The 23,736-nt window shown below is 41.3% G+C and overlaps 1 protein-coding gene across 1 annotated transcript in view; it reads left to right on the top strand.

The window, feature by feature from the left end:
- LOC122797745 (centrosomal protein of 192 kDa-like) overlaps nucleotides 1-23,736 on the top strand; it is a 1,194,871-nt gene that overhangs the window by 843,521 nt on the left and 327,614 nt on the right. The window contains exon 13 of the mRNA XM_044066270.1: nucleotides 1,261-2,158. Coding sequence (XP_043922205.1) covers nucleotides 1,261-2,158 — 898 coding nt within the window. The remainder of the gene's footprint in view (nucleotides 1-1,260; nucleotides 2,159-23,736) is intronic.

The following is a 23,736-nucleotide window of genomic DNA, read 5'->3' as shown; positions in this document are numbered from 1 at the left end:
CCTTATTAATTCTTTCATACTATCACTTAAAACTTTTTGTTCTGGTTTGTCCTTAAGTTCTCTCTGACCTTCTGTGTGAGCGAGTCTGTCTTTGTTTTCCTTTTGAAGTATGGAAACTGCATTGTGGCCCACCTTTCTCCCATCTTTTCGAATTTCAGTACCCTTGCCCCCCCCCCCCCCCCCCCAGTTTTCTTGTTCTCAGGCCTGTTCTGAAGTTATTCCATCACTGCCTCTGTAACTGTAAAAATTTTTGCCCATTGTGAAAGCAATATTTTAAGTAATACTGAGTAGACCATTTTGAAGAGCAAATATAACTGTTTGCATTTCCTAAAATTTGGAGTGTAGTAGTTTCTCCATAGTCTGTTTTCCAGGGAGAAGTCATGATCTGTATAAAATTTTTGTGGTCCAGCTGTCAGAGTTGTTCGCTTCTTCCACAACAAACGCAGCCTTTCTTTGAGCTGGTAATTTTGTTTTTAATTACCAGAAGGGGGGAATCTGTCCTGATCTCTGTACACCATACACTTGGTGTGCTCAGTAAGAATATCTCTTCTTTGTCCAGGACATCCATGTTCTCTGCTGTCAGTCTCTGCAGTCTTTCCCTTCTGCCCCTTTTTGACGTTTGAGGACTTCATGCTTCTCTATCCATCTCAATTTTGTCTTCCCTTGCTAACTCCAATTCTGATGACTTTAGTTGATCATCTTTTTCCCCCCATCTTCAGGGCCTTGAATTCATCATAATGGGTAATTGGTATAGTCTCATTCTCCTATGCCGTCATTTTTCTTTTTGCATAATTCATCAAAGTCTTTACCATTTTTGTATATAGTATTTTTTTTCACTCTGCTCTGATAGCTCAACTTTGCTGTCAGAGTATAGCTGCTTTGCCTCCATTTCCTTCCCACTTGCTTCCTTTGCTACAACTTTTTGTACATACGTTTTTTTGGTTTTGATATTCGCTAATTAATTTTATCCAGTAATTTGTTTGGACGTCACTGTTCTTGCACTATTTTTTTTTTCTTGGAGGTAGAATGTGCCAAGCATGACCCTCTTATCCCAGTGCCACTTCATATGTTGCTTACTTCTTGTTTTTAAACTGCCTTGTTTTAGTAGTGTAATTCCTTAGCTTGCCTTGCTTCCCCCCCTAAAGCATCAACATGTGATTGAAAGATTTTAATGGTCTTCTGCATTAGATTTTGTTCCAGAGTTTGATTTTAGTACTATATTCTAAATGGTGCCTTTTTTTTTTTCCCCTTTCGCAATAGATTGCTGAGTCTGCTTTGGACTTGAAAACACTTTCCGCAAACAAGCCCTCTTCAACTGGTGATTCTATACTGAGTTTAAGTACTATTGCTTCTGCCATAAATGATGTTTCCGTTAATACCAATGTATCCCAAGTAGTTGCTGTATTTACGGAACTTATTAATAAAAAAAAGCAATTAGCATCAGAGGGTTATGGGAAAAATGAAGTTTTGGATAGGCTGCAGTTGTCTGTGGCAGAAGCTTTACTGCAGACTAACTTGGAACATACTATGGAAAAAAAGGCTAAAGCAGAGTATTTTGATGCTGTATTAAGGGGAGAGATCCCTCATTTAAATTCATCAGAGGTGATGGGGATGTCAGCTGCTTTGCAGGCACACTCTGGTCAAGATTATTATAATAAAGAAAAGGCTAAAGAATTATCCCACGCTATTGATTTGCATCTCAAACACAGAGACTTCAGTGGCAGAAATGATGCCCCTCAAGAGACTGTAATAGGTTCCGCTGCTTGCTATGGTGGGCTGTCCATCGGTGAAAGACGTGAAGTTGTTATTGCTAAAGGAAAGGCAGCAGTAGCGACTCATAAAGTGGCAAATGTAGATGAAAGAGTTGGTGATGGAGCCAGAAGTGGTTACATGAAGGGTAAGCGTTCTGTCCCAAGTTTGTTTGGCACACAAGTGAAAGAAAGCAAGGCTGGCATGAAAGGGCCCTGCCTATCGGAGATGGCAACTTTTACTTGTGAAACTGATGCTGATAAAGATGTGTCTAACAACAAGGAAATCAGAAACACTCTCACTGAAAATCCAAAGGAATATCCAAAAAGAAAATCTGCTAAGGTCAAAGAATTATCTGGTGAAACAGTCAGCAGCACTGGAAGCAGTATGCTTCCAGGCATCGTGCCAGGTAAGAAAAAACTGCCAATTATTGCATGCATGTCTTAGCAAAATGCAAAGGATGAGGGAGCACAGCTTAAACATGAGAAAATTACAAGGATGACTGGTATAAAGCACAGCATTAAGGAAACTGATGAAATTCCATCTTTCCAGGATGTGAGCTAAGTCAGTAAGCAGCATGATTGACTTTTTACATTTTGTGATTTAGGTTTAGAAAATAAATACTTAAGTTTGAGTCCTGCCCAAAGAATATGCATTTTATAATTTAATGTTCCTAGTATCCTGAAGTCGTCTGCTAAGGAGATTGTGTAATTTAAGAAATTTGAATTTTGTTTTTTGCTCATCTGTCATATTAATGTAACTATACAGCAGTCCAGGTGCCACTGTCTGAAAGCAAAACTATATGGAGTTCTTCTGTCATGTTCTCCTTAACAGTATATGCTAAGCATAGCATCATCCCTGTGAAAGAAGGAGCCTATATCTAGAGCATTGCTTTCCCGTTTCTTTCCAAAAATAAATAAGTACATATATTACGTTGACTTGATATTTTACATACATAGGTTCATAGGTTCATAGGTTTATACTAGGCTATCTGCCCTAAGGCATTTATAAGCCTAGCCCAAATTTTTGTGGCTTACGCCACTCCTTATATGAAAAAATACTGTGCCCATTAGTTTGTTGTGCCTCTGTCCAGCAGTGACACAGAGATGATTCCTGAGATAAACCTACGATATCCCATCCACAGGTCAAGATTTCTCTTGAACAGAGCCAGCGAGGTGCTCTGCCTCACATGGACCGGGATTTTATTCCACAGCAGAGGGAGTCTCTGAGTGATAAATCTATCCCTCCAGCACGTCCTATTTATATCCGTGCTAAGGTTTAAGTTGCTTGCTCTAGTGGTTTTGGTGGATTTGGATTTTTTGAGGTGGAGCATGTCCATTAATTCCGGGTTGGACATGGCCTTGTATGTCAGGCACATGTCACCTCTGAGCAGATGGTATGCAACTAAATAGAGCTGGAGTTTCTTCAATCTGGCAGCATATGACAGATTTTGGAGTCCCTTTATCCTTTTGGTGAGGAACTTTTGGGGTGTCTCCAATTGCTGCAGATGTCGGGTGAGATACATCCCGAATGGGGCATTGCACTCGATCATTGGTATGATAAGTGAAGAGTACAGGGGAACAATGACCTCACTAGATCTGGATGTGAATCCCTTCATGATCAGGTGGGCAATGCATTAGGTCTTTCTAACCACTTTAGCAACGTGAGTGTCAAAAGAAAGGCCACTGTCAACCTGGGTCCCCAGGTCCCTGATAACCTCTTCTGTGCTTAGTGGATTGCCACCTATATGGTAGCTTGGGGTTACCTTGTTTTTCACAAAGGGTATGACTATACATTTTTTGGCATTTAACTTCAGGCCATGGCTCTGGCACCAGCTATCTGTTTCCGTGAGTCCCTTCTGAAGGATATCAGTGTCCGATGCACTTTCCACTATGGCGCCCAGTTTGCAGTCAGCAAACTTTGTCAGCCAAAGTCCTCCCATGTTGGCCTGTACTTCTGAGAAGTAGATGCCGAACAATAGGGGGCCAAGGACCGAGCCCTGTGGGACACTACTTGTGACCGGCTTGGAGTCTGACATATCACCAGCAACTCTAACCCTGTGGGTTCTGTCCTTAAGCCAGTTTGCAACCCATTTTGTGACATATGGGTTTACATTTAAGCTGGTAAGTTTTTCTACAATACCCGAGTGAGGTATTGTGTCAAAAGCCTTTGCAAGGTCAAGGTAGGCTGTATGGACTGCCTTTCCCTCATCAATGGCCTTGGTGACCGTTTCGAAGAAGTCGACCAAGTTCAAAAGGCATGATCTGCCCTTGACGAAGCCAAACTGGGTCGAGTCCAATGTCTGCAAGTCCCCTATATCTTTGTTTATGAGCTCCATTATGATCCTCTCCATAGCTTTGCAGACTAGACTTGTTAAGCTTATGGGGCGGTAATTACCAGGGTCCGTAGAGGCACCGCCTTTGTGGAGTGGGACCACAGTTGCCGTACGCCACTCCTTGGGCACGTATCCTGTGGTAAGGCTGAGATTAAACAGCTGCCTTATGTGCGGGTTTAATTCCTCATGATTCATTCCACCAGTTTGAATTCTGTATTTTAGTAGCTTCACATATCTGAGTATGTCCACCTCCCTGACTGAAGCTTGACAAAACAGATTGCTCTAAATAGTCTGCTGGCTATTCAGTAGTACTTGTCAGTTTTTTTATGCTACTTGTTTGGCTCAAATCTCAGGCCTTGATATGACCAGAAATGTGCATTCGCATGCCTAAGCTTCTTAAATGTCCACATGGGCATCGGTGTACCAGACAAGGATTGTTTGTAGACAGAGCTCTACGCTGATAGCATTACATACTACTCATGGATTAGGACTGTGGCTAGAAAATATCCAAAATATACCCATGGATGATTGCTGACATGTGCTTGTCCCTAGCTGTCTGTTGGTAATAGGTTCATACTAGGCTATCTGCCCTAGGGCATTTATAAGCCTAGCCAGTGTGTGTTTGGCTTTCGCCACCCATTTTAATTTAATTTTGCTATGCCCTTTTTTGAGGTTAGTATACTGTGCCTCTGTCTAACAGTGACACAGAAGTGATACCCGGGGTAAACCTACGATCCCCCATCCACTCATCAAGATTCCTCTTGAAGAGAATCAATGAGGGACTCTGCCTAACCTGGACTGGGATTTTATTCCAGAGTGAAGGGAGCCTCTGGTTTATGAATCTGTCCCTCCAACATGTCCTATTTATTTCAGTGCTGAAATGCTTTACAACCATTCAGTGGTAGAACAAATGAAAAAACAAGGAAGATGACTGAAGGTTGGCACTTGGAGGACCAAGCAAGTATTTAGGAAGAAATGTCAGCCAAACTCTCTCCACTGGTACTGCCTCAAAAGGTTGAACATTGGTTGAAGCTGCTCATGCATAACAGCAGAGAGATGTGCACACCGTTCACAGTCTAAACTGTTGCAAAAGCACATACTCTGTTCCATAGAGGTAGATGATGTTACTTATCATAAGGCAAGTGCAGAGTTCATGCTGTAGTGAAAGGGTGTGAAAATAGTTGCTGCTGTAGATGTCCCAGACAAGTAAACTGTAGTCTAGACAATTTGTCCTCTCTACAGGGGAAGGGCTCAGGCAGCCTTGTAAATGGTTCATCTCCCAGGCCCTGCTTGTGAATGTTTTATCTCCCAAGCCCCAGCTTACATTTATCAAGGGCATAAGAACTTGTCAGAGATTTGGGATGCATGACTAAGCCTAAAAAGGTCATTTTGGTTGTTAGCATGTTCACTGATGAATCTCCATGCAAAACATATTCATAGGTGTTTACTAGGCTATGTTCTTCCAAGTGCTTTTAGACCTCTGAGCTGAAGCACTCTTTCTATTAAGGCAGTATGTGAGCTGCTTTTTTGTAGTTATCCACAAAATACTTCAGATTTTTCTGGATCTGAATGAGTTTTTATTGCACTGATTTTCAGGGTAGGTTTTTTTATTGCATATTTGTAGAGTTAGTTGCCTCAAACAAAGAACATCTGTGATACATTATCTGAAAGTTGTCAAGGCTTGGTTCACTAGTGGAGTTCAAAATATAGCACCGTTAGTGTTTTGTCAGGACTGTCTAAGGTGGCAAGAATTTTTCTGGAGGATACTACATGCACCTTTATTTCTGTTTGACTGCCAGCAAACAGATGAGAATCTTTCTTTTTCTTGCATAAAAATGATCAAATACCTCCCTTTAAAGGTCAAGTACCAAAGTTTTTTTTCCCAAAGTTTATTTTCCCTTCACCTGTAAGGTGGGCATTCTTACTCTAAAATGTGTAGTTTTTATTTTTTTTTTAAACTAACTACTTCAGTGAACCTATATTAAGTTTCATTTATGTATGTATTTATTTTACATTTGTTGACCGGGAAAATCCGATTGGGCAGAGCCCACTTTCAGCAGAGGCCCGGGGAGAAAAGCTCCACAAAAAGTGATGGTACATACATTAGTAACAGTAAATACAGCATGACAAACAATATATAGAACATAAGTTACAGTAGATACAGCAAGTCTAACAGTAGATACAACATCAAATATGGAACCTTTGAGTATTAATTTACATTTGTAAAGGAAAATCTTTCTAGATTTATCACACATTTAAGAATAAAAAGAAAAAAGGAAAATCATAATGCAAATATCATTGTCCAAGAATCACGCTGAATAATTAATGGAGTGTACTTATGATAACAGGAGATCAGCAAGGGGTACTGCATGAGCAGAGCTAAGTGTCAGATAATGTTTAATTTTTTTTAAAACTGGTGTGTGTTGCCAGTGGTTCTAATATTATGGGGGAGGGAGTTCCAGGTTTTTGAGATATAGGAAGAGTCTCCTGCAGTGTTAAGTTTTAGAAACTTTGTAGTAAAGGTTTATTTGACAATCGTAATGTTGAGTATTACAGTAAGGTTGTAGTAAGCTCTGGAGAGCAGGAGTTTTTTTTTCAGGGTTATAGAGTAATTTGTTGCCATGATTATTTGGTTGTGTGCAAGAAGCTGTGGTAGTTCAAGCCAGGAGAGATTTTTGGGGGCTAGACGGTATTGTGACCTGTGTAATGATCCAGTAGCAGATTTAGCTATTTTGTTATAGCATATATTTAATTTATCTAAATCTATTTTTGAGGTTAAGGCTGGGTGAAGTGTATAATAGAGTTGCTAGTAGGTGGGTTCTAGCTATGGCAGCTCTTGAGGAGTTTTCTCTAAAGGGTGCCCTTTTTTTGTGTGTGTGTGGACTTTGTGATCTATGCAAGTCAAGTCTTAGCTTATCGTTTACATTGACTTCTATTCAAATCTAGGTGCTTAGGATTTCCCTCTCTCTTTCCCCCCCTTGACTGACCTGGTGTGACTCATTTTGAACTCTACATTTACCTACACTGGCATACTGCAGCTCCTGCAGAACGTCTACAGGATTGCAATTGACCACCACAACAAAAACTGTTTCTCCCAGCAATTAATCAAAGTAGGTGACACACACACTTAAAAAACATTTGTTAAGCTTTTTCTTACAGTGCTGTGGAATTAAGCAAGTCACCATTTTGGTCAGCCATAGGGCTCTTTTTACTTGAGTGTTTGCCTCCTTCCCCTGTGGTATACCTTGTACCTTTCTGGCTTTCTAACACTCAGACATAGATTCCTGTTGAGAATTTTACTTGTCTGACATTTGAACAAGTAACCCTTGTAAAAATCCTCAAAATTGTATACTGTTGTTTTGTCTTTCCTGCTAAACATAAGTAAAATTAAAGTGCTTGAATGCAAGTAACATTAAAGTGCTGAGTGCAGATTTTAGGCCCTTACATTCAACTTACCTCTGGTGTGTCTTGAGTCAGTCAAGGTATCCCTCTAGCCACTCCTACTGCCTTCTCTTTTCCCCCACCCCCCTCTTTCCACAAACAGGTTCAACTGCTACAACCTAGTACAGGCATTGGTTTATCCATGCTACAACTTAGTACAGGCATTGGTTCATCCATGCTACAACTTAGTACAGGCATTGGTTCATCCCTGCTGCGCTTGCCCTTGCTTCTCACCCCACCCTGCTCCCAAATTCCTCCCGCCCCTGGTGCTGCTACATTTATTGGTAGTAGACCACACCCCACTTTTTTAAACCAGTCTGTAACAACTTGTCACTCAACAGCACCACCCTCAACCTGATACCACCAGTCCTTTAACTCTACTATTCCTTTTGTCTAAGTTTCAAGTCTCATTCAGTAGGTATGCTATCACCCAAAATAGTCTTAACTCTTGTTCTACCCCCGTTACTCATCCCATATCTCCTAACTGCCTATGAATGTCAGGGTCACTAAACAACCCATCTAAACATTAGGAGCATAAATAACACAACTCAGCACCTGCATGCCCTCTTAGCTGTTCATCCCCCAGTTATATTATGCCTAACAGAAACATGGCTAAAGCCTGCCACCAAGGACCATGAGATTCTTCCACCAGGGTACAATGTTTCGACTGGACCGTACCACCAGAAAGGGTGATGGGGTAGCCATACTTTACAAGTCTACCCTATCTGTTAGCATAGACACCCAACAGCCACCCAGTTTCAATAATGCTAAACTTCTTATCTCAAAACTACAAATTAATAAAAACAAAACTGTAAACATTGTCTTTGTCTACATTCCCCCAGGGAGGAACACAGACACCTTAAAAGACTTCTTATATTGGTTATCCAATAACTACCCCCAAGAAACAATTGTTCTTCAAGATTTCAACATTGACTGGAACACTTGCTCTTGTGAAACCCCCACAACCCACATAAACCTCTGTGGATTTACTTAAATCATAACCTCCCCCACCAGGACAGGAAAACCCAATAACAAGGAATGTACCCTAGACTGGATACTCGTCAATACCCATTTTCAATCCTATAAATCAGGGCACGTTGCCTGATGCCCTAAGTGACCACTGTCTCACCTATGTAATCAAGCTCAAAGTAGACTGCTGCTACCAACCCACCTATAGAACATTAAGAAACAAATTTTATTCTCACCAAGTTTCAAAATAAACTTAAGGCATGCAACTGGTCAGTACTAAAAAGTCTCCCCCTAGATGAAGCAGTAGCATGCTTTAACACCAAATTCCTTGCTATTCTCAACTCCCATGCTCCCAGCTGCTCTATTAGAACCAAAGTTAATATTGCACCATGGCTTTCTAAAGATACCAAAACCAAAATTTCACTCTGAAACAAAGTATGGGCCATCTACCAAAAAACAAAAGCTCCACTTGATCAACTAAGATTCAGACAGCTAAGGAATGACGCCAAAAATCCATAACCTCAGACAAAAAGAACTGCTACTACCATCTACTGCAAAAAACACCAAAGCAAACCTCAAAGGTTCGGGGCAGGAATAAACAAACTACTCCACCCAGGCCAAACCGACAATCCACCCCCCTCAGCTTCCCAACAAAAATTCCTAGTAGACATTGCTCATAACTTCAACAGCTTCTTCGCAGACTATTCAGTCTGTAGCCAGCCAACTCTATCCCAGTGGCTCTAATTCTAATGCAGCCACACCCAGTACCCAAACGCACTTTACCTTCCAAACCTGTTCCTACTGAACTTGTTCATTTCTGACTTTCCATCTCAATCTTGATCAACAGAGCTATATCTGAAGATTCTGTATCCACTATATGGAAAATCTCCTGCGTCATACCTCTCCATAAAGGAGGCAGTTCAACTGAGCTGTCAAACTTTAGACCCATAGCTATTCTGTCACCTCTAGCTAAAATTATGAGGTGTGTACATATACAGCTCATGCACTACCTCACACAGAACAAGTTGTTGTCCAACTTTCAGCATGGCTTTAAGCCACACCACAGTGCTACTACTCCTCTTTCTCTAACGTCATTAACCACAACTGCAGTAATAAACTATCCTCAGCACTCTTTCTAGATCTATCCAAGGCTTTTGACGTAGTTGACCACAAAATGCTTATAAATACCTTGAAGGCCGTCTCCTTAAACAACCATGCATTCCAATGGTTTTAATCCTACCTGCAGGGCAGACAACAGGCAGTCCTATGGCAGGACAAGCTATCTCACCTACCCATCACATTAGGAGTCCCCCACGGCTCGATACTAGGACCCCTTCTTATCTCCATCGTTATCAACTACCTTCAATCAGTCATCCCAGATGCCACCCGCATTCAATATGCAGATGACTCCACCTTGATTTGTTTTGACACCTCACCAGATACTTTATTCACATTAACCCAAAATGCCTTCAGTACAGTGGAAAAAATGGCTCTCCAATCAACATCTAATCCTAAACCCTAACAAAACTAAGCTGCTCATCTTCTCCCACACATGCAGGACGCCCCTGCCATCCTTCAACGTAACCACTAACAATGGCACTATTATCTCCCCAGAAGCCCAAACTAAACTACTGTGTCATAGTTGATAACCTGAAGTTTGATGTGCATATCAATCAAAATATCAACACCATTAATAAAAAACTTGGCTCTCTTTACAGAATCAAACCTTTCCTTACCCCACTTGCTAGAACTGCAATTGCCCGTTCCCATCTACTATCAACTCACCTCTATTCCACTTAAACAAAACAGATCATAATAAACTGTCTTCCTGGTATAACCACATTGCCAGATTAGCTACTGGCACGGCCTACCGGATACACTACTGTCACAACATAAATCGCCTAGGATGGCTTGAACTGCCTAGCCTACTGCAGTTTAATCAGCTGATAGTTGCACATAGTCTTCTATCAACCAGAAAATACACCTGCACTAAAAAAATATTATCGGCCCCTACACCACCACCTGGCCACTGCGATCATTCACTAGACTCCTAGTTCAAACATACAAATCCAACTGTTCAGCTGGGGAATCTGTTTGCCAACTCTGTTGGAAAAACATGGAACAGACTCCCAGCTGACTTGACCCTAGAACCCTCACTAACTCTATTCAAAAGCAAACTCAAGAAATACTTCAGATCTCATTGGTTATGTCCTTGAACTAACCCTGACTAGTGACCTTCAAATACTTTTAACTTTTTCTGCCACACGATTTCAGGAAGGGTCAATTGTATAACTGTTGCTCAGTGTGTCTTAAATCTGAATGTAATTTTATACATACATATATACATACATTATATATATATATATATATATATATATATATATATATATATATATATATATATATATAACTTTTTTTCTCCCCGGGCCTTCGCTGAAAATGGACATGTATCCAGTCGGACTATCCCGGTCAACAAATGTAAAATAAAATAAATAGTTTGGTGGATGGTTCAGGTGTAATTATTGTGTTAGCTGTGATGTGGAACTGTGGGAGGGAATCTACTGGTCTGGTAGGTTGAAAGATTATAAGTTTTGATCTTTGGAGTTAATAAATTGGGAGTTAGCCAGCCAGGTTTCATTTTCTGTAAATGCCTGTTTTGTCCTGAAGTTGTTGCATGGTAGGGACTGCACATATTAATGTTGAATCATCTGCATATTGGATAATGGTGGCAAGTGAGGTGGCTGAGTTGAGGTTATTAGTGTAAATTCTGAAGAGAAGAGGGCCAAGTATAGGTCCTTGTGTGACCCCAAGGGTGATAGGGAGAAGTGTGGAGTGTCGTATTGCCACTTAACTGCCTGCTGACAACCTGTTAAGCAACTGTGGAACCATGAGACACGTTAAGGGTGTATGTTTAGGTCTGAGAGAGCAGTTAGAAGTTTGTTGTGGGAGACTGTCAAAGGCTTTAGACATATCCAAGAAAACTGATGAGACTGTGTCGCTCATTCCTGTATTAGTAAAGCTAAGTAGAGCAGTGGTTGTACTATGGGAAGGTCTGAATCCATGATGGGAGAGGGCAAGTAAGTTATTGGATGGGAGATGTCTCATAATTGGGAATGTGTACATTTCTCCGAGTTTTGAAAGTGGGGATTAGGATAGTTATGGGGTGATAATTAGTTCAGTTGGTTTACCACCTTTATGTAGGGGGATAACAAAGAAATATTCCAGATGGTAGAGACTTAGTTTTCAGAAATTGAGCGGTTTATCAGTATTGATATGGGATAAGATGAAGCCTCAGCTGCAATTTTTAGGAGCTATGCTGGTAAGTTATCAGCTGCAGTTGTAGTTGGTTTAATTTTTTTAGGAGTTTTTCTGTGGTTTTGGTGGGGATGGGTTGAAATAAGAAGGAAGTAGTATTATTGAGATTTAGTTTTTAGGTTATTTGGGATATCTCTGGTTAATGCTTTCTGTAAAGTATTAAACTATTCAGTGGTGGTTTCTGAGTTATTTGGTAAGGTGGGGAAGGAGGTTCTGGTTTGTCTGGGACTGAATATATTGGATTGTAGCCCAGAATTTTTGTGGGTTATTTTGATGCTTAATGTGCATATTAGTGTAATAGTTTTTTGTCTAACTTGATTTGGTGTTTAACTTTGTTCCTGAGTTAAGTTATACATTCAGGTAGAGTTTTGTTAGTATGTTAGGAAGTACAGGCTTTGTCCCTTTGCTTAAGGAGGGTTTTTGTTTCAGTAGAAAGCCATGGGGCAGAATTTGCTTTGACACGAACTGTTCCAGGGGTGCCATACTGTTGAGTATATTGAGGAAAGTATTATTAAAATGCTCAACTGCTGCATCTAAGGGTGTGACATCTTCAGTGGGCTCCAGTTAGTGTTTAAGTGTATGTTGGATCTTGTGGTTTAAAATGTTTCCTATTATTGATTTGAAAATATATGTTGTGCTTAGGGTTAATGTGTTGCCTGAGTATATAGAGGTAGATATGTCGTCACTGATGTCTGATAAACAGCCAGCATTTTGGTAATGGGAGGGGTTGTTTGTTAGGGCCCAGTCGAGAATGGAGTGCTTGTTAGATGTTTTGCCTATGCTGGTAGGGAACTGGATAATTTGTGAGAAGCCACAGAGATTAATGTTGTTGCTAGGGTTGTTAGAGTTGCAGATAAACTAATCCGTATTAAAATCATCCATGATAATAGTTTCTTGGGTAATGTTAGAGATGCATTGAATGATGTGTTTAGTGGTGGAAATATCGCCCGGTGGGATGTAAATGGCTGCTATAGTTATGTGCTTGTCAGCATTAATTTGTAATTTGGCAAGTAGTAGGTCAGTGTTAGTAGGTTTAGAGGTGTCATGGGCTATTTGAAAATATAGCTACTCCACCTCCTCTTGTCATTTCTGTATGCTGGAAGGTATAATTTTGTTGTCTGAGATGTGGGTCTCTGTTAGGATGGCTATTTCTGGGGAATAGTGTTGTATGATGGCCTCTAGTTTGTGAACTTTATTAACCGAACTTTTAAGTTTAGAAACAATAAGTCAGTATTTTTGTGAGGTATATTAAATGTATGTGGTGGTTGAGAATTGGATGAAGGATGTTGGGTCCAGGATTTGGGTGTATTTCCCCACTTGTAAGCAGTTTTTTGGCAATGTATGATGATCTTCATGTTGCGCGGTGCCCGAAGCAGAAGCAGTTTGCAAGTGCCAGTCGGCCGACTCCTGAAATTTTCGTTTGAGTTTCAGAACCGAAGTCTTCAACTAAAAGCAAAGTACCCGTTGGGGAAACGTTTTCTTTCTCCTTACCGATGTCAGTAATAGTTAATAATTGCATTACTTGTGGGAAGCAAATACCTCATAAGGATTTTCATTTGTACTGTATTCCTTGCCTAGGCCCTGACCACAACGTACCTTGGCTGTTGGTTTTGTGCTAAATTTAATCAATGCACTATTTAAACATCTGTATATCTTTACTTCCAAATATTTTGGTTCAAGATTTAATTATCCAGAAATGTCGTTGGTTACCAATCTGACTACCAGAATACCTAAAAAACGCAAAGAAAGAGACAGACGGTCGAGGTCCAAAACTGGCGACGACGCTTCTCCTAAGCCAGTCACCAGTTTGTCGGTACTCAGTGAGGTGCTTTCGCAGCTCCTGATACCCGCTACTTCTGGATTCGCAAGCCTATACTGAGATCCATTCAGAGTCCGGTATGCCGCGAGATGCTTCAATTATGTATCCCGCGGATGTCTCTACCTTAGATGGGTCCAGAGCTGCTGTGCAGGCACTGGCTTTTGAGGTTGTTTTCAGGCCTACAGATTTGTATATTAGACTGACGCCATCTTCAAAGCTAAGGCCAAAATCTAAATCTGTCTAAAAAAAAAAATATGTCTGGGCCACGTGCAGGCCCCATATGCCTAAAAAAACAAATGATCAAAATGGCTGAAGATTTAATTACTCTGATCCGGGGTAGCCAAACCCCCTCCTTCTAAGAAGCCTAGTGAAGACCTTGATTATGAATCTTCTGAACAGGATTCTATTTCTTCTGACTCTTCTAATGAACAGGATTTGTCTGTACATACTTATGAGGACTGTGATGCAGAAGATTCCATTCCTTCTGTTTCTCCCCTGAGGATTTTTCTTTTGGGGAAACTTTACATACCTTAAGGGAACATTTCCACTGGGAAAGTCAGGATTTCTCTGAATCTAAAAAGAGACTTGGGGATTTTCTACTTCTTCCTCAGCATAGGCCTTTGGCTATACCTCCTGTTCTACATATTGTTGATGTTTTTTCAGAATCTAGTATGGCTCCTGATTCTCTGCCTCTGGCTCTTTGTAAGCCAGACAGAATACTACAGGGTTCCTGACTCCCACAAATTCCTTTTCAAAAATCCTGTTGCTGATCCTGAAACCATTTCTCAGGGTCCCAAGGGCATTAAGGCCTCTACTGCTAAAAATCCCACCCCTTCTGATAGAGATTCTAGGGCTCTGGATAGATGGGGTAAGAAGGTTTAGCCTTCTACAACCTTGGCAATCAGGGCTTTAAACTGTCAATTTCATATGCTTAAATATTAACAGCATATCATGGGACTACTTAAACAGAAAATTATGTTAATTTCTGACTGTGTGGAAAATAAAGATTTACAGGATTTATTACATTCAGCTGAACAAGTTGGAAAACTTACTTTGCAATGTGGTTTTGATTCCTTGGAGGCCTCTTGCAGGGCTGCTGTAACTGGATCTGTGCTAAGAAGGCATGCTTGGCTCAAAGAGCAAACTCTGCCTGATCATGTTAAAGCAAAATTGTTGGATGCTCCTTTACAACAGGATAGTGTCTTTGGTAATAAGTCTGAAGAAGTATTAAAAAGATGGAAGATAAAGCTAAATCTATGCAAACTGTGAAAGATTTCTTACAAGTGCAACCTCCAAGATTTAGTAGGCACTGGCCTACTAAGAACTGGTCCTTTCCAGTCCCTTCGAGAGCCGCTCAAGTCAAATCCAGACATTCCAAAGGCTCCAGATTTCAATCACAAGGAACTTTTAGAACAAAACAATGGGGGTACCTCCACCTCCAAATCTGGAAACAACAAGGCACCTCCCTGTGGTAAAAAGTCTCAATGACTTCCCTCTACACTCACCAAACACTTACCTTTTAGCCGCCCCTTTGGGGGGAAAACTGGCACTTCATGCACGAAACTGGCAACTTATTACGCAGGGCAAATGGGTTTTAAATATAGTATCCCAGGGATATAGATTTCATTTCCACACATTGCCAATCCCAAACGGATGGCCAGACCTGCCCCCAAATCAGTGGACAGAGGCCCAGAAACAAGTTCAGTCCCTCATGACCATGGGGGGGGGGGAGGCTATTCAACCAGTACCAGAAGAGGAAAGGGGGCAAGGTTTCTATTCAAGACTTTTCCTGGTACCCAGAAAAGACAAATCATAGTGTCTAATTCTGGACTTATTTACTCTAAACACATTTCTGGACATTCCAAAATTCAAAATGCTAACTCTTCAACGGTTACTACCTATGCTAGGCAAAGATGCCTAGTTTGGTAACTCTAGACTTAAGAGGCTTACCTGCATATCCCAATCAGGGAATCTTGCAGAAGATACCTCCGCTTCAAAGCAGGCTACTTGCATTACCAGTTCTTTGGCTTATCTACTGCACCCAAGGTCTTCACAAAGTGCCTGGCTCCAGTAATTGCATTTTGCAGGCAAAGAAATATTCAAATATATGCATACCTGGACGATTGTCTAATTCAGGCAGAAAACAAGGACATTCTTCTAAAACATCTGGCGTTTGTAAAAAGGGTTCTAACCTGTCTAGGGTACACCATAAGCGAAAATAAATCACAACTGGCACCCTCTCAAAAAGTTACATTCCTGGGTGCAAGCTTGAATACAACTGCCCAGATGACTTAACCTTATGCCAGAAAAACAAATTCAATTGGTGACTTACTTCAAACAGGTGGCCACAAAAACCCTGCTGTCTGCAAGACAAATTCTGCAAGCCTTGGGGTTCATGGCCTCCTGCATTCTTCTAATTCCATATGCAAGACTGCATATGAGGAAACTCCAGTGGTATTTAAAAAGTTTATGGAGTCAACATTGTCACAGCCTGGAAACAATGATTCCTATCATTCCTTGCCTGCAACTAGAGTGTCTATGGTGGGCAGAGGCCTGCCATCAAAACAAGGGACTGCCAGTCACTTCACCCCCTGCCGCCCAAACCCTAACTACAGACGCATCAGACTATGCTTGGGAGGGCTCATCTGGCAGGGAAGTGCATTCAGGGCAAATGGAGCCCAAATCAAATGCACCTTCATATCAATCAGAAAGAGATGCTAGCTGTACAGAATGCACTGACAGCCTTCAAGGACTACCTTCATCCAGGACAATTAATGATACACAGACAACACCGCAGTTATGTGGTACATAAACAAGCAGGGGGGTATACATTCCTACCCCCTTTGCAGACTAGCCATGGCATTGTGGAACACGGCCTTGACCTACCAAATACAACTACAAGCTCAATTCCTGCCAGGAAAGCTGAATACTCTGGCAGACGAACTAAGCAGAAATCTTATGGACCCACACGAATGGAAACTAGAACCATGAATTTTCAACATGACACACAAATGGGGGAGCCCAGACATAGATCTTTTTGCCTCACCCCAGAACTATCAGTTGGACAAATTCTGCACAAGAGTTTATCACAAAAAAGCTTGGAAAGTCGGTGTTCTCTCATTCAGCTGGAAAAACCTATCAGTCTATGCCTTTCCCCCTCTGCCTCTGCTCTCCAAAGTTCTACTAAAAGTCAGACAGGACAAACCAAAAATGATTCTGATTGCTCCAGACTGACCTCACCAGCACTGGTACCCACTCCTACGCAATGTGTCTCACCTTCCTCTGTGGCACCTGCTTCAAGACACTTTACCTACTGTCTCAGCAGAACTACCAAATTCTGCACACTCTGCTCCAAACTTTGAATCTTGCAGCGTGGCTAATCATCTAATTTCACCCTTGACATCCCTCAGCAAACCTGTGATGGATGTCATTTTGGAGGCTAGAAGGCCTAGTACTAGAAAATCTTATGCTGACAAATGGAAAAGATTGTGCCTGGAATCAATCACAAAGAATAAGCACAGCAATGCCCAATATTCCTTAGATTCTACAATACTTAACTGAGATGCTTCACAAGGGCCTATCTTTCTCTTCCATAAAAATCCATGCCTCTGCCATTTCAGCTCATTACAACACAGAACCTCCCCCTCTTTCATTCTCTGCTAAAGCAGTATGTCAGCAGGGCCAAAAACTTAAGACCTCCCAGCTCCAACCCCTGCATGGGACCTCAATTTTGTATTGGAAAAACTCACTTTCCCTCCTTTTGAGCCAGCTGCTACTGCAGACCTAAAATTTCTCTCCTGGAAAACAGCTCTCCTTTTAGCAGTCAGTTCATCTAGAAGGATTTCTGAATTGCAGGCTCTTATGGCAGTGGAGCCTTTCATTATTTTTCATGCGGGCAGGGTCTCTCTCAGGACCAATCCATCTTTCATGCTTAAGGTGGTATCCAGCGTGGCTCTTAATCAGATCATTCATCTGCCAACTTTCTTTCCCAATCCACAGAACAAGAGTGAGCAGGTTCTGCTTTCATTGGATGTACACAGACAACTTAGATTTTACTTAAACAGGACAAAATCTCTAAGAAAATCTGAACAACTACTGGTGGCATTTGCTGCAGGGGGAGAGGGAAAGGCTATTTCAAAGCAGATTTCCAAATGGGATAGGCCATTGTATTCATTTCTGCTATATGTAGCATGGTAAAACTATCCCCCAGGGGATCACATCTCATTCCACCAGGGCTGCATCTACTTCTGCAGCCTTTCTCATAGGGGTTTCTTATCAGAGACATTCTAGAAGCTGTTACCTGGAGCTCAGTCCATATGTTCACCAAACATTACCATTTACCTCTCTTCTCTAAATCTAGAGCTGGCTTTGCCACTGCTGTCTTGCAGGGCCTTTATAGCTGGTCCTAATGCTGTATAAATCCATCCTCCCAACCATAGCTTTGGGAATCTACCCAAATGGAATGACTGCAACAACACCAGAAGTCTATGAATTACTGATCGGGTTACCCAACCTACAGCCTCAACAGTCTAGGACAAAGTAAAAGATTAAGAATAAGGATAACTGTTCAGAATGCTGGATCCTGGACATGGCTAACTTAGCAAAAATAAAGCCCTCTTTCCAGAGGAAAAATCAGACCAGTAAAGGGTTTAAGCAGATCTGTATTCAACAATGGATGAGCATTCTGGAAAGATATTTTATTTTTATTTGTGCTGTTAGCTGTGGCCAGGATCTGATATTCTGAACAATTATCCCTATTCCTAATTTTTTTTGTTTGTATATCATACTGCAAGGAATTAGTGCAGCAAATAATGCATTTGAAATAATTTGCTTGTCTGTGAAAGTGCAGCAAATCAGTTATTCCAAAGTAGACAGTGGTTTACTAAAGTGTGATAGTTTACTTTACTGCGACCTCTCTGGCTGTATGTGAAGTACAATAAAACTTTACTATGCATTTATTTGTAGTGTGGAGTGTTAGTTATGTAATGAAAGCAGGAAATAAACTTAATGCTCCCCTAATTCTTAACAGCATATTAGGGTACCTAACATGTAGGATTCAATAGGTTACCAGTCACAATTTGCTTGTGTGTTCATTCTCGGTAAATTTCTTGGCATCCATCTCTGTTGCTTTGAGAGGTGAATCTCTGCATCCATAACAAGAACACATAATTAAAGGTTATGATCAGAGACCTGGTCATAATAATTTGTAGTGTGTGGAACTTTTTATGCTCCATGTACTACTTGCAGAAAAAAGAAAACAAAAATGTTAAGTGTTTTACCGGCTTTCAAAGCCACAAAGCACTTGAATACTGTCAGACAGTGTAACACAGTCTGGTGTGTTTACACCCACCTTGCCATTACTGGCAGCTGTCCAGAGTTTTGCCTCATATGCTTGGTCTGTTCCTCATAAAATCTGTGTCTTTTGGTTAAAACGCTGCAGATTGAATTCACAAAAAAATAATTATGTTTGAGTTTGTATCATTTAAAAAATAACATGCAAACGCATCCTATTTGAAGTGCTTTTTATGTTTATAACAGGAAGTCAGGGACATGTTACCAGTATAGTCAGCATGCAGAAATCAATCTTTTTTTATGCCACTGTTTTTTGCTAGTCTAAACTGGCAGATTTGATTGCACTAGCATAAGACTCTTGTTTAACAAGTTAAGCAGGTGGTGCTTAACATTTGTTAATGTCTGGTCACTTGCTGTAAAGCCCTTAACTGTTTTATCTTTTTCTGGATATTAGAGACTAGTAACAGGACTAAAAAATCGTAATGGCACTAGGAGAAGCTCTTAAGTCTTCTGTAATCATGACAGCATGATAAAAGTTCAGTTTTGCAGAATTATCCGTACAGTTAGTGTTGAGGCTTAACATTTCTCTGTTTACTGCTTGGCCATCATATCAGCATAATAGACTTGTGTCCTACTACACTTGCTAGCTTCAGGTTACTTGTATAATTTTTTATGAGTAGACATTGTTCTCTAGCCTTTTATAGACTTCACATCAACATCACTACACACTTTACCCTCCTAGGGCTTACCTCTGCCTATGGGTATCTCTTTTGAAAGTTCTTTCTTGACTTCCTTTTGAATTTGCCACTTTCTGCTGTCCTATCGACTGTTATTTTTTCCCTAAATGCCAAGTGTTCTTGTTTCCCTAACTCATTCTTGAGTGTTTTCACCTTATGTAGATTCTTGAGGGGTGCCTTTCAACTTTCTGGTTATAGGTTTTTTATAGACTAACCATAGCAAGGAGACTAAATCTCTCCTCACTTTATTTACTGAATTCTTTAGTAAGCCTAGTAGAAAGGCTTCCTTAGTGAGTCACTTCACTTTGATTTCTACTGACTAATGTTTGTAGATCTTGATGCAACTTACTGGTTTTTACTACAGGACCAAAATATATGCCTCTGTGTCCCCTTCATTTCTTCTACACCTCCAGCAGTTACTACCAACTGTTGGGAAAATTTTGCTTGCATACACTCTGGAGTTTAAAAATCCTTATGTAAACATTTCCTGGCAAAAAGTTGAAAACTACTGGATCCAGTGTTTGTTATTGTCCAGTTCAACATTTGGGATGGCCGATCTGATCCAATCCCTTACCCATAATATCCTCCTTCAGTCTATATTACCTCAGATCTCATTTGCTGCTGGATTCATTTTGTTTGTATTTCTTTACTGAGGTACTGCACTGATCACAATGGGCCATGTGCAGGCACTGCTCAAGTAAACAGGATCACAAAAGAAATGAACAAAACATACTTCAGATAAAAGAATAAGCTAAAAACCAGATATATAGGCATATTTACAGACACAAGAATATGCTACAATATTTGGTTCAAGTAGCAGTTAATGTTAGAACATGGTTGGGAAAATGGAATTATGCGTGGCAGAGCTTTGTGGATAAGATGTAGCCATAATGACTGAGTTGACTTGTGTTACATGCATAGCGGTATATAATATAGAGTGGTAGGAACACATTAGAAGAGGCAAGTGAGAATAGTTGCAAGAAAGGTTGTGTCTATATGAGCTCTTGTAATTCTTTCCAGTACTTCATGAGAAGTGAACAACTTCTGAATATTTTCCTTCTTGTAACTCCTCCCTTTAGGATTTGTAGTATGGTATAGTGCTAGTTGGAAGGTTTTGGACTACTAAGGTATTTAGGATTTTAAGTTTTTCTTAGTTATCTTTGAAGTATTAGTGTGTATTCTAGATGATTCCTAATAAGAGATATAGAGAACTGATAATTTTTTTCATAGTTTCTTGCATAAAATGTTTTTGGATAACCTGAATTGCTGTGTACTTCGAATAACTGATATTTTTTTTTTGATCAGACAAACCCAGGATTTAGTGTTCAGCATGAGGGTCACTTGCTCTAGGGTTCTTAACTTCTAGCCTCTGACATGAGCAGGTCATGCTGGAAAAAGAGACATTTCCCACACACTGCTACTTCTCTGGAACAAGCTTCCAATTCACGTGAAACAGACTCCCCTCCCTGACCCTCTTCAAACACAACTTAGATCAATGGATGGGTGACTGCAAATTCGCTCCTGGATTGGCACTTGTGTCCCTTCTGAACAGCGGAAGTAATTATTGACTACCATCGACCCTTACTTCTGTGATCTTCACTCACCTAACCATCGACAATTGGGGCAACCTGGGATAAATATGGCTAGGTTTGTAAGGGCTCTAGGGCTGTTATTCTAGTAACTTTCAGTGAACCTATGGACACACTATCCCTCCCCAGGGCCCCCACCCTGCTTGTTGCTTAGGTGCTGCTCCTTGACAGGCAGATTGTAACATTTTTGCTGCCTTTGGGTCTAGGGCTATCAAAGGCAGGATGGAAGAACTTGTAAAATGCTTGCTTTCCCAACATGCAGGGTCTACTGCTTTAACTTAATCAGGGCCAGCTTCAGCCTCTCCCAGCAGCAGGACAGAAAAGAGAAGAGAGGGAAAAGAACAAGTCTTCAGAAAGGAGGTCTGTGGAAAAAAAGTTGGAAGAAAGACTGAAAATAGAGAAAAAGGTCCCTGGATCCATCTGGTCTATCAAGTTTGATACTAAAAACTTTGAGGTAGTCCGATCCATCTGTTAGTTGAGTCTGAACTCCGTTTTCTCGAGCTACTTTTTTTATGTGAACCGGTCAGCCCTCTGCTCCATTCACCCATTTTGCAAGACAAGCACTCTTCCAGACCTCCTCCTGTACCATCGAGGTTGATCCAATCCACCAGAAGTCTCATGAAAATGAATGTCCACAGTATGATGAAATCTTGAGGACACAGATCCATCTGGGAGTCCTCCCAGTGCTGTCCGAATACAGGCGCATCCACGCCATCACAATTTTCTTTGCTAATGGTAACGTTTTTTAGATCCAGTTCTCTTGGATCCACCCCCCCGTCTTGTGCATCTCAGTTGGATCAGACATTGCAGGGAACTTCAGTGTCTACTACATCCCTAACTTGCTACATTCTGATATTGTATCAAGATGAGTCCCGGAGCTGAAATGTCTGTCGGCTTCCCAGTGGTGGAGTCAGGGTTTTCAGTGCCATCTCTCTCTCGGGGCTTCAGCACCCAACAAACAGCTCAGGTCTGAGATCTCCTTGGAGCTGACCTTGATTGTAATGGGGAGCACTTCCGAATCCTGCTTTCAAGGCTGTGGAAAGAACTTTGGCTGAGCCAAGAAGGCAGATGTGTGCAGAGTTTGGATCTGTCCTGAAACCCAGTGGAACCTGTTCTGTGCGCATCTCATTCGGTTCAACATGGACAGTCAGAACCTTTTAAGTTTCGAGACTGCTCTGTATTCCAGTTTCCAGACAGATTCTAACTTCTCTAGCAAAACCCCAGAGTTATGTTCCCAGGAAACAGGCATACATAGATTCCTCTCCTGAGTCAGTCACTTAAGACACTGATTTTAATGAAGTTGAAGGATCCCCAAGGTTTCCTCAGAAGACATGGTCTTCGGAGGCATCCTAGAATGCATGTATAGATGAATTAGAAGGGGGTTTTGTCCACTGAAACTCCTTCCCCGGATAAATGTTTTCCAAAGCTTTTGGGACTGGCTCATCTGCGTCCTGGGTGCCCCCCCCCCCTCCAGATGCCCTTACAGATCTTATGTCTCAGAGGGCATGGAAGGACCCTGACGTCATAGAACAGATTCCCAAAAAGCTGACAAGATTTTAGTAGCTCTGAAAGATAAAAAGCATTGGTTGAAAGGACTGCAAGTAGATGCCATGGTAGTAGTAGCAGCCACAAAGAAATTTTTTCAGGGAGTGTTCTTCTGTCCATCCCCCTAACAGGGGAGTCAAAGGTATTCGACAGACCAAGGAAACTAGCATAAGCTTCAGTTAACCATTGCACTCAAGCACTCAACTACCATGCATTCTTCCTTTATTTTCAGGGGGCTTGACCAAGGAGATTTCCAAGTCCCTCTTGGGTAACTTGCCTTTGAATGTTCACAAAATGGTGGACACAGAAATGTCTACCCTATAATCTCCCTGTAATGTCGCCATGCACCTGCTATCCAACGCAACATATGGTACAGCAAGAGTAGCTGGCACAGGCATGTGTCGTCATGCCTGGATGCAACTGTGTGATTTTTTTGCAGTAAGCTTCAAGGCATCCTTTATTAGTGCCCCTTTTTGATGGTTGGACCAAAAGCTAGAGATGCTTACTAGGAGTGAGTGTGATGGTAAGACACTATCTGACATAGGAATAAATTTCTCCACCCCTCAAAGATAAAATCCTTTTGTCGGAATCAAAGGCGTGGTGAAATGTGGTTCAGAAAATCACAGGCTTTTCACCACAACATATGTGGTGACATGCCTCTCCCCAAGTCAGATGGTAGGTAGCTTGAATGCATGTCATACCAGAGCAGAGGCAGACCACATAATTGGGGATGTTCTTCATCTCACATTGCTGCAGTCCTTACTTACGGGTAGTCCGCTGTCCTCGGTCGGCCCGAATACCAAAGTATTAGGCTGACGTCGGTCATGGGCGCCTAGATCTGACATCAGAGCGTCAGGGTATAAAGGCGCATGACCGACGTCATATCCTCAGTCTTTTTTGCCGCATGGTCCGGTGCAGAAGCAGCGTTGCAAGTGCCGTTCGGCG

Source organism: Protopterus annectens, chromosome 3.part1 (assembly GCF_019279795.1).
Source record: "Protopterus annectens isolate FY-2018-M chromosome 3.part1, PAN1.0, whole genome shotgun sequence".
NCBI classification, from domain to species: Eukaryota; Metazoa; Chordata; order Ceratodontiformes; family Protopteridae; genus Protopterus; species Protopterus annectens.
This window is presented reverse-complemented; position numbering and strand designations above follow the sequence as displayed.